At 37.6% G+C, this 12157-nt stretch overlaps 1 protein-coding gene across 1 annotated transcript in view; it reads right to left on the reverse strand.

Annotated features, from left to right (window-relative positions):
* Positions 1 to 12157, reverse strand: part of LOC123566702 (protein-cysteine N-palmitoyltransferase HHAT-like) — a 67741-nt gene that overhangs the window by 51768 nt on the left and 3816 nt on the right. The window contains exons 2-5 of the mRNA XM_053546714.1: positions 7064 to 7206; positions 3555 to 3730; positions 1569 to 1763; positions 236 to 371 (exon numbers count right to left, since the gene is read on the reverse strand). Coding sequence (XP_053402689.1) covers positions 236 to 371; positions 1569 to 1763; positions 3555 to 3730; positions 7064 to 7206 — 650 coding nt within the window. The remainder of the gene's footprint in view (positions 1 to 235; positions 372 to 1568; positions 1764 to 3554; positions 3731 to 7063; positions 7207 to 12157) is intronic.

Raw genomic sequence — 12157 nt, forward strand, 5'->3', positions numbered from 1 at the left:
ATTTTCCACATGTCTTGAATAGAAACAAATATTACCTATACTATATCAGTATATAATACATGATGTTACATTAATATTGCCATGTTTCAATGAAAATAAACACGATTTTTATGACATTAGAATATTAAAATAACAATATCACCCTAGCTAAACCAACAAACAAATCTTTCCACCTATCTGCTACAGTACCCACTGTACAGTCAAAGGAAATGTTTCAGCACACTTGAAGACCAACCTTGAGTAACCGGTTGCTTTTTATTATGCCAACATTTCTCCTGACAGAAGCTGGTACTCCTGATATTGACCAGAGCTAATGTAAACATGAGAAAGTAATACCAGGTTTCCTCCTCATCATCTTCTATCATGGATTTCTGAAATAACACGAGATCTTATATTAGTGATTTGACTGTTTTGTCAGTTGAACAAAAAAAGAAGTTAAGCATTGTATATTCTGGAAAAACAATGGCTATGGTTGACATGAAGACCAGTGAGAGAACATTATGATGTCAATTCTAACAGCATAACAGATAATGCAATGAATTTAGTCTCAGTCCTATAATCAAACACCATTTTTTAAAAACAAAAAAATATCAACACATAATACCTTCATCTGACTACTAATAGAGACCATGACCTTTAACTAAGAAACCTCAAATTCAAGGTTTCAAAAGTGAATGTGCTTTTTGCTTTGTCAATGTCATCAACAGCCCATGAAAAATATGCACTGCCAAGTTTAGAGGACGATTTTGTTTAAAACATTTTCTATTCTCAGCTCTGGCATCCATGTTTTTGATGAATTGGAACAACCTGATCATACCTAGTAGATAATCACCTACATTGTAAGGAACATTTGCGTGAATTAGCCGTTTCTGATCCAGTTTCTGAGAAGTTTCATACAGTGGCCATGCCCTCTGACAACCATGCTTCTTGATAAATCAAAATAATTATAGGTGGGCCGGTGGTCTAGTGGTAACACGCTTGACTGTCAATCCAGAGGTCCGGGGTTCGAATCCAGGTCCAGGCACTGGAAATTTCTGAGATGCTCTTGAGTGTCTCCCACCAAACTAGAGGCCTGTACTGGTTCTTCCCAGGAAAGACAGCTTCGCGTGTATTGGTGCTATACACCAGGCACGTTAAAGAACCAGACTGTCTATTCGCAAAGAGCTAGGCTAAGTTAGCCGGACACGTCTGTATCTAAAAAGTTCTCTCTGTCTGTTCTGGGGGCTTTACCTCACTCTGTCCCTCTGGTCAGATCGCTCTGTGTCTGTACTAGCAGAGGATGAATTTCGCGCCCTGTGTGACTGCATTTGCTATATGTAAAGCGCCTTTGAACGCGTTTATCATGAAAAGGGCGCTATATAAATCTGGTATAACAATAATAATTTACCGTGGTAGAACAATCAAACTGCACAGATTCCTTAGATCAAAAAATATGACCTGGATAATAACAAACTGCAGAGTTGGGCAAGTAATTCAAAGTCCTTGCCTAAATACAAAGAGATAGGCTCCATTGCTTTAAAGCTGTCTTTACAAGTTTACATAATATGGTTTACTGTTTCATCACTTACCATCAAAGAAACAAAGGGTTCAAAGTTCAATGTTGATAGAGCTGTAAGGGAGACAATCCACACCAATACCGAGTTACTGCAGAGTGACATAATATACATCACTGAGCAATGTACCAAAAAGAGAGCCACAATTCGCCAGCCTGCCAGTTGACAAATACTGGTCAATGAGAAAATCAAAAATACATACTTTCTATTCTGAAATGTAATAAAACAAAAACATAATTGAACTGCACAGCTAAATATGAATTTCCAAATTGAACAAGAGCTGTCTGAGGAAAGCAACGCTAGACTGTTAAACAGCCTTGTCAGTTGAATACCGACGCATACACCAGGATGAGTAGAATAGCTAGACAAGAGCTCGTCGAACACAAAATGCCCCCCTTGATGCATTCAGTAATTGCACAAGGAACAGAAATTATATGCTCACTGTAAACAAAAGTTCTACTGTTCTTTTTCAATGTGACCTTGACTTTTGACCTATTGATTTCAAAATCAACAGGGGTCATCAGCTGGTCATGATCAACCTCCCTATTAAGTTTCGTGATCCTAGGCCCAAGCGTTCTCAAGGTATCGTCTGAAAAGGGTTTAACTGTTCCGAGTCAATGAGACCTTGACCTTTGGCCTACTGACCTCAAAATCTATAGGGGTCATCTAATGGTCATGACCAACCTCCCTATCAAGTTCCATGATCCTAGGCCCAAGCGTTCTCAAGAAATTGTCTGCACTCAAGAAATTGTCTGCAAACAGTTTAAATGTTCCCAGTCACTGTAACCTTGACCTTTGACCTACTGACCTCAAAATCAATAGGGGTCATCTGCTGGTCATGATGAACCTCTGTATCATCCTTCATGACCCTTGGCCCAAACGTTCTCAAGTTATCGTCCAGAAACTGTTTAACTGTTCCTGGCCAATGTGACCTTGCAATTTGACCTAATGACCTCAAAATCAATAGGGGTCTTCTGCTGGTCGTGACCAATCTCCCTATAATTTTCCTGATCCTAGGCCAAAGCGTTCTTGAGTTATCGCCCGAAACAGTTTTACTGTTCCTGGCCACTGTGACCTTGACCTTTGACCTACTGATCTCAAAATCAATAGGGGTCATCTGCTGGTGATGACCAACCTCCCTATCAACTTTCACGATCCTAGGCAATCTTGAGTTATCATCCGGAAATTGTTTAACTGTTCCGTGTCACTGTGACCTTGATCTTTGACATACTGACCTCAAAATCAATAGGGGTCATCTCCTGGTCATGACTAACCTCCCTATTAACTTTCATGATCCTAGGCCCAAGCGTTCTTGAGTTATCATCCGGAAACCGTTTAACTGTTCAGGGTCACTGTGACCTTGACTTTTGACATTCATGTCTCAAAATCAATAGGGGTCATCTGCTGTTGAAGACCAACCTTCCTATCAACTTTCATGATCCTAGGCCCAAGCGTTCTTGAGTTATTATCCGGAAACAGATTGGTCTACATTCCGACCGACCGACCGACCAACAGACCGACAGACATCTGCAAAACAATATACCCCTCCTTCTTCAAGGCGGGCATAATTATTCTTCAAAAAGTCAAGTTAAAAATGGAGGCAGCACTACTAAACTATGAACAGGAAAAGCAGTAAGTGTGAATACTTTGCCAACACAAAGTGTCTGAAGAAATTTATTTTCCACCTTCGATTTTCTTATTGACATAGAGAGTTTGTCTGTAACTTGCAAGTCAGTACTGGTGCAAAGCACAGGCACACCAGTAATTCAGGTAAACTGGTTGCTATTACATTATATATGAAGGCATCTTTTTCTCTATGTTCTTCCACAACACATACCAAGGCCATATTCATCAAAACATAGCATACCAAAATGTATGAATTTGTTGCTGGAGAGGATTTCCCATCTATGAGGTTCCCTTTGCCAACATGACTGACATAACATGGCTATAATGGCCAGACCACGACACACTAAAATGTATAAAATAATTATGTAAACTTACTGCAGGGGAGTTCCACTCCATGATCTTCCCTAGGGCAACATGTCCCACATACCACGGCCATATCCGCCAAAACATAGCATACCAAAAACTCCATTCAAAATTGGATGTATCTTGATCCCTGCCCAGCCAGAACCATCCCTTGCCGAAGTCGTACAGGTTCAAAACACCATCATATTCTATTCAAACAGAACAACATTAAAATAGCATGTCTCTAGATAAAATCTTTCAAACAACATACAGGTAAAAATGTTTAAATTAAGAAATAATTTATAGCAAAAGAGTGTTTTAACACTATTTATGCACGATGGGCGGTTATACGTCGGGCATAATAATTTCACCAGGGCGCAGCAGACAATGGAGATTTCTGCCAAAGCTGAACAACAGCACCGCCATGCGGGTGCAGACGCTCGTCTGATTTTTTTGTCTCTGTATAATCTAGAAATATTGTCCTACCCATGATCTTCTAAGTCCAAAAGGGGCCATAATTATTGCAAAAAGCAATGTAGAGTTATGGTACTTGCTGTGCAGAGTCAGCTTTGAGTGGCAAATAACTGCTCCAAGCTTTAAAGCAATAGCTTTGACCATTAAGAAGAAAAGGTGACCTAAACACAAAACTTAACCAAACAAGAAGCTGCGTTCAATAAACGCTTGATGCCCCCAGTGACATCCTTGTCCATAGATTTTGCACCAAAGTCCAAAACGAGATCAAGGTCAAGGTCAAACTGAGGTCAGGTGATGTTTGAAGATGAGGAATGGTCACAGTTTACATCTGTATTAGTATCAATTCATTCTTGTAAGGGGTACTGATGCCAGATGAAACGGTCCCATTTGGTTAACCAAGAGATGGCCCATATAAAGCAACCTAAGTCCAAAATGAGGTCAAGGTTAAGGTCAAACTGAAGTCAGGTGATGTCTGAAGATGAGGAATAGTCACAGGCTACATATGCATAAGTATCAAGTCATTCTAGTAAGGGGTATTGATGCTAGACGAAATGGTCCCATTTGGTTAACCTCGTACGGACGGACGAACGAATGGACGGACGGACAGGACAATCACTATATGCCTCCCGCATCAGTAGATGCTGGGGGCATAAAAATCTGATATTTTCTAAGTCTAAAAGGGGCCATAATTCTTGCAAAAAGCAGGATGGAGTTATGTTTCTTGCTGTACAAAGTCAGCTTTTGATTGTGAACAAGTGTTGCAAGTTTTAAAGTAATAGCTTTGATAGTTTAGGAGAAAAGCTGACCTAAACACAAAACTCAACCAAGAAATCTGATTTTCTAAGTCCAAAAAGGGCCATAATTCTTGCAAAAAGCAGGATGGAGTTATGTTTCTTGCTGTACAGAGTCAGCTTATGATGGTGAACAAGTGTTGCAAGTTTCAAAGCAATAGCTTTGACAGTTTAGGAGAAAAGTTGACCTAAACATAAAACTTAACCAAGAAATCTGATATTTTCTAAGTCCAAAAAGGGCAATAATTCTTGCAAAAAGCAGGATGGAGTTACGTTTCTTGCTGTACAGAGTCAGCTTATGATGGTAAACAAGTGTTGCAAGTTTCAAAGCAATAGCTTTGAAAGTTAAGGAGAAAAGCTGACCTAAACATAAAACTTAACCTGGCAACGCCAACGCCAATGCCAACACCAACGCAGATCAAGTGATGACAATAACTCATCATTTATTTTCAAAAAATCAGATGAGCGAAAAATTTAACATAAGCACATTCTGAAAGATGTATTATTTTTTAGGGTGTAACATTTGGTGTGTGGGGATGTTGGGTGTGGAGTTGAGTAAAAAAAAAAACACACAAAAAAGCACAATTATGTGTAACTAGAAAGGATATCAAGTTAAAACAAAAGGGTCATAATGACCCTGAATCGCTCACCTGAGTAACATGAGCCACATGTTTAAAATGGCACACTGATGCTAAAATATTAGAAAGTAGGTCACATTCATGGTCACTGAAGGTCAGTTTTAAGATCGATGTGCAAAACTGTACATGTCATCCAAATTTCAAGGCTGTATCTTAAAAAACGAGGAAGTAGGTCAGTAGGTCAAGGTCACAGTCAAGTGACCCCTAATCGCTTGTGGTCATCAGGTAATTATAATTAAACAGTCTAGGAAATACAATCTGATAATTTTTTAAGTATTTATTCCTATATAACTCATATAACAAGTGACCCCCAGGGCGGGGCGTCTTTTCACCCCAGGGGCATAATTTGAACAATCTTATTAGAAATCCACTAGGCAATGCTACATATCAAATATCAAAGGCCTAGGCCTTGAACTTTCAGACAAGAAGATTTTTTTCTCCCTATATAAGTCTTTGTTAAATTTGGGACTCCCAGGGCTGGGCCTCTTTTTCCCCCAGGGGTATAATTTGAACAATTTTGGTAGAGGACCACAAGGCAATGCAACATACCAAATATCAAAAGCCTAGGCCTTGCAGTTTAAGGCAAGAAGATTTTTAAAGTTTTTTCCTTTATAAGTCTATGTAAAACTTGAGACACCCTGGGGCTGGGCCTCTTTTCATCCTAGGGTTATAATTTGAATAATTTTGGTAGATGACCACTAAGCAATGCTACATACCAAATATCAAAGGCCTAGGTCTTGTGGTTTTAGACAAGAAGATTTTTAAAGCTTTTTTCCTATATAAGTCTATGTAAAACTTGTGACCCCCAGGGAGGGGCCTCTTTTCACCCAAGGGGCACAATTTGAACAATCTTTATAGAGGACCATAAGATGATACCACATGCCAAATATCAATGCTCTAAGCCTTGCAGTTTTGGACAAGAAGATTTTTAAAGTTTTTCCTTTCGGTTGCCATGGCAACCAGAGTTCTGCATGGAATTCAATTCTTTGAACAATTTTGAAAGGGGGCCACCCAAGCATCATTCTTGTGAAGTTTGGTGTAATTCTGCCCAGTGGTTTTCAAGAAGAAGATTTTTTTAGAAATTGTTGACAGACACACGACGCCCGCCGCATGACGGACTACAGATGACGGACATTGAGCGGTCACAAAAGCTCACCATGAGCCTTTGGCTCAGGTGAGCTAAAAATAAAAGTGTACATTGGGGAGCAAGGTGGGGGAGCAAATGCGGGAAGGGAATGAAAGGGGAAGGTATACTATCATGCTATGACAAAAACATTGTTGAGGCATGTGGTGGCAGTGATTGTATTTAAAAATCCCTTAAACCACAGGAGCCTGAAATTCTATCCAAAAGCCACGAAAAGTCTGTATATGAAAAAGACCCCCCTTCTATTTTTATTATATAGAAGGGGGGTCTTTTTCATATTCAGACTTTTCGTGGCTTTTGGATAGAATTTCAGGCTCCTGTGCTTAAACTCTGAATCTCCGTGTTTTCAATTCTTATTAACAGTTATATAAACAAAATATCATAAATGCATTTTATGCATAAAAAAACACACTACAGTCATCCTTAATGAAACATCAGCTCCATCAAGTATATGTCAGATTCAAAATATTGTCAGCATTTATGTAACATACTCACTGATAGAATCTCTGTACACACTGAAGCAGAGATAAGAAACTGTCCAGACTGCACCGACAAAGTATATCCACCTTTCTACCAGGCTAAGTGGTGATGCAAAGCGATCTATGGACTTCTTCTTTGATCCCATTTCCCTGTTTGTCCTAAAAAAGCAGAATTGATGTAAACTAGAGCTATCACTAAAAGCAAATGGGAAAGTTAAGCTATTTGAAATATGTCCTTTAAGTGTGACCTTGACGTTGGACATAGTGACCGGAGCTGTTCACTTTGCATATCACCTTGGGGCTAAAATTCCTCAAATTGCCAAATGACCAATAATTGGGTCAGTGTGACATTAAACCCAACAAAAAAATAATAATGCTTCTTCATTAACAAAAAGTTAAGCATTCTTTATTGTCTAATCTGGCTAGAATGTACTTTTACAGCACGCACTTCCTGGTATTTTCAAAGGCAGGATGTGCTTGTTACAATCACTTAAATCAATTGTAACAATAATCTATCCAATAAATAAAGAGAAAGTATTTATTGAAATTGCATACTGGTAAAGTGCAGGTGTCCCTCTTATTTTTTAAACTAAACTTATTAGTTTATATTACTTAATATTTTTTTGTTGGGTTTAACATCACACTGACAATTATAGGTCATTATGGCGACTTTCAAGCTTTTGAGGAAGACTCAAAATGCCCTAAATTGTGCATTATTTCATCATAATCTGACATAATCATGGGCAGAAGTTACCGTAGAACCATCGACCTTCCATAAGCCAGCTGGATGGCTTCTAGTGCAGCCTATATGTATAATTATGGTGACTTTATTTCATAAAATCGTGCCATTTGTGAGAAAAGTACCAAATTTTGTACAAATGTTATTGGTTATTATCTAATAAGAAAACGAAAGGAAGTTGATGTAATATCCAAGATGAAGTTGATGTAATTTTTAAAATGGCCGCCAAAATCCAATATTTCTTCCAATAATCTGTTATCACACCATAATATTTCTATAAAAACTGAAAATAAGGCTCAACATTTTACATAATATGATATTTAGGACTGCATACTGTATTTGTTGACATATATTGGATGTCACTGTGTTAGCAAAATGGCCGTCAAAAGTAAACAGCCAAAAATATGAGTATAAAGTTACGAGTGATTTACTTCATGAACTGAACCATCATTAAACTGTAAATTAAGAACATATTGATCATGAATATGAATTTTAAATAGTTATAATTAAAACCAAATCTTGTCATACCTATATCATGTGTATATGGGAAGATTTATAAGGAAATAAATTCTATTTACACAGCCTATTTCAGAAACAGGTACTATTTTATGTAATTTGTAAAGAACGTTGAACACTTAACTTAAACGAGATCTATACATATTTGATTCCTACAAAATAATGTTTATCTATATACCTTGCAAATGCAAAGAGTACTGGTATATGCTTATTATCCAAGTAGCTAGTTTATAAGTTTATCAGCCGTTTCCATAATTACCACCACATTTGCAAATTGCTATACATAGCATTACTGCTTTTGCAGATTTGCCTTTTCAAGAGCATGTGTGGAATATAAAGACATTAAACATCAACCATATTCATCTTCATGTGTCTGGCAAAATCCACTACATGTTTTCATTAGGCAAGCACACATAAGGAGGGGTTGACTGCAAGCTGGTATATTTACAAGTGTGTTTCCAGGGTGTATGCAGTTAATCATCCTAGTCTTTGTTATCAAACTATCAACATGTCTGTTTTGAAAACTTCACTCTAATTATATGCATATGCCATGCAAAGCCTCATGTTGATAAGCTAGTGGGTGTAAATGTAAACAGCTAGTGTTCACTGATAGATAGCATTCATTTGCCCACTTAAAATAATTGTATTTCGACCAAGTTGCACCTAACTACAGACGACTTAAATTACGAGACCAAACTTCTAAAAAGCCAAGCTCGAGCGTTAAAGCGGCCAAAACCTAAAGTCACAATAAATAATCAAATATAAAAAGATAGGTCATATCAGGCTCGAATTGATGATTACTATGAATAGAGCTTTTGAAAGACATCAAAAATCTGTAGAGACGGTAGTCATCCAGCCCACCTGCTTAGCTCATTCGGGAAAGCAAACTTAAGATCTGACTACTTGACAAAATAACAAGAGCTGTCAGTGGACAGCGCGCTCGACTATTCTCAGTGCTTGATAGTATAATATAAGCTATAAGTAAAACTTTAACATTACAATAAGCATATTCTAAGTCAAAAAGGGGCCATAATTCAGTCAAAATGCTTGATAGAGTTGCCTCCTCCTTTTTACAGACTGGGGTCATGATGGTAAACAAGTATGCAAAATATGAAAGCAATATCTCAATGGACTTTGAAAATATTTGGGGGGTACGCAAACTTTAACATTTATTCTAAGTCGAAAAGGGGCCATAATTCAGTCAAAATGCTTGATAGAGTTGCCTCCTCCTTTTTACAGACTGGGGTCATGATGGTATCCAAGTATGCAAAATATGAAAGCAATATCTCAATGGACTTTGAAAATATTTGGGGTGGTACACAAACTTTAACATTTATTCTAAGTCGAAAAGGGGCCATAATTCAGTCAAAAAGCTTGATAGAGTTGCCTCCTCCTATTTACAGACTGGGGTCATGATGGTAAACAAGTATGCAAAATATGAAAGCAATATCTCAATGGACTTTGAAAATATTTGGGGTGGTACGCAAACTTTAACATTTGTGTGACACTCACACCGACGCCGGGGTGAGTAGGATAGCTCCCCTATTCTTCAAATAGTCAAGCTAAAAAGACATTGCATCTGAAATCATTCATCCTCCACCTCTGATTCATGTGGAGAAGTTTGGCAGTTACTGGCAGAAAACATGTTTATACAGGTACAGAATCCAGGAACACTGGTTAGATTACATGTAACTGCCCGCTGTTACATAAATTCTGTTGAAAAACAGCATTAAACCCAACAAGAGCTGTCCGTAAGACAGCCAAGCTCGACTATTCGAAATATTGTCCTAGAAGCAGGAAAATATTACCCAAAAAGGTTAAATATCAAAAGAGTTTTAAGTTCAAAAGGGGGAATAATTTGACCAAAATGCATATCAGTTATGGGACTTGCTGCTATCAACTAGTTTTATAACCCCGAAGGCACATGTGAAGTTTCAATTCAATATCTGCATTAGTTTTGGAGATAAAAACTTGCATGTAAAACTTTAACCAGAATTTTCAAAGTCCAAAAGGGGGCATAATTTGCCCAAAATACATGCCAGAGTTATGGGACTTGATCCAGTGAGGTTAGTAATTGATCTAGAAAAAGAAAAAGTAAGTTTCAAATCTATATGCCTTTTAGTAATAGCTGTATGTACTTGCACGCAAAACTTTAACCAGAATTTGCTAAGTCCAAAAGGGGACATAATTTGGCCAAAATGAAGGTCAGAGTTATGGGACTTGCTGCTATCAACTAGTTTTATAACCCCGAAGACACATGTGAAGTTTCAAATCAATATCTGCATTAGTTTTGGAGATAATAACTTGCATGTTAAACTTTAATCAAAATTTCTAAGTCTAAAAGGGGGCATAATTTGCTCAAAAAACATGTCAGAGTTATGGGACTTGACCCAGTGAGGTTAGTAATTGATCTAGAAAAAGAAAAAATAAGTTTCAAATCCATATGCCTTTAAGAAATAGCTGTATGTACTTGCACGCAAAACTTTAACCAGAATTTTCAAAGTCCAAAAGGGGGCATAATTTGGCCAAAATGAAGGTCAGAGTTATGGGACTTGCTGCTATCAACTAGTTTTATAACCCCGAAGACACATGTTAAGTTTCAAATCAATATCTGCATTAGTTTTGGAGATAGTAACTTGCATGTAAAACTTTAACCAAAATTTTCTAAGTCTAAAAGGGGGCATAATTTGCTCAAAATACATGTCAGAGTTATGGGTCTTGACCCAGTGAGGTTGGTAATTGATCTAGAAAAAGAAAAAATAAGTTTCAAATCTATATGCCTTTTAGAAATAGCTGTATGTACTTGCACGCAAAACTTTAACCAGAATTTTCTAAGTCCAAAAGGGGGCATTATTTGGCCAAAATGAAAGTCAGAGTTATGGGACTTGCTGCTATCAACTAGTTTTATAACCCGGAAGACACATGTGAAGTTTCAAATCAATATCTGCATTAGTTTTGGAGATAGTAACTTGCATGTAAAACTTAAACCAAAATTTTCTAAGTCCAAAAGGGGCCATAATTTGCTCAAAATACATGTCAGAGTTATGGGACTTGACCCAGAGAGGTTGGTAATTGACCTAGAAAAAGAAAAAATAAGTTTCAAAGCTATATGCCTTTAATTGATGGCTGTATGTACTTGCATGCAAAAACTTAACCAAGGTGTGATGCCGACGCCGACGCCAGGGTGAGTAGAATAGCTAGACTATTCTTCGAATAGTCGAGCTAAAAACAAACAAAAGGTAGTGATCTTGCTAATATTTCCTTTGAGTAAACAATAAATCTGAAAACATAAGGAATGCTATACACTTACACAAGACGTATCACTAAGATCAGACCGGTTAAGACTTAAAATGTTATACAATGTTAGGTTAAAACAAACTGTTTGGTGATCTGAATCATGCAACAGAAGATGCAGACATGACTTTTTAAGAAATTCCTGGATGAACTAACCATTAACCCTTAGCCTGCTGCAGGCGAATTTAACAGCCTTTGCAAACAGCTTGGAACCAGATCAGACGCCGATTAAATCGGCGTCTGATCAGGTTCCAAGCTGTTTGCTACTCTGACAATATTTCTTCCTATTTTGGAGCAAATTGAATGAACTTTACAATTTTAGCAGACGACATTTCCAGCAGACGACAATTTATCTAGCATGCTAAAGGTTAATAGCAAAATCTATAAATACATTTCATGGATTTAGGTAATGTACCAAAGATATTTAAGAGTATGCGAATAAGATCTCTGTGTTAAAGAAACCTAGGCTAGAGCCAACAGCCACAAAAACAACATGCTTGTACCCCGTCTCAAACTCATTTTATAGGGTTTGGAGATGGTATTGGATATCCAGTAAGAACA

This window comes from Mercenaria mercenaria, chromosome 1, assembly GCF_021730395.1.
Source record: "Mercenaria mercenaria strain notata chromosome 1, MADL_Memer_1, whole genome shotgun sequence".
Classification (NCBI taxonomy): domain Eukaryota; kingdom Metazoa; phylum Mollusca; class Bivalvia; order Venerida; family Veneridae; genus Mercenaria; species Mercenaria mercenaria.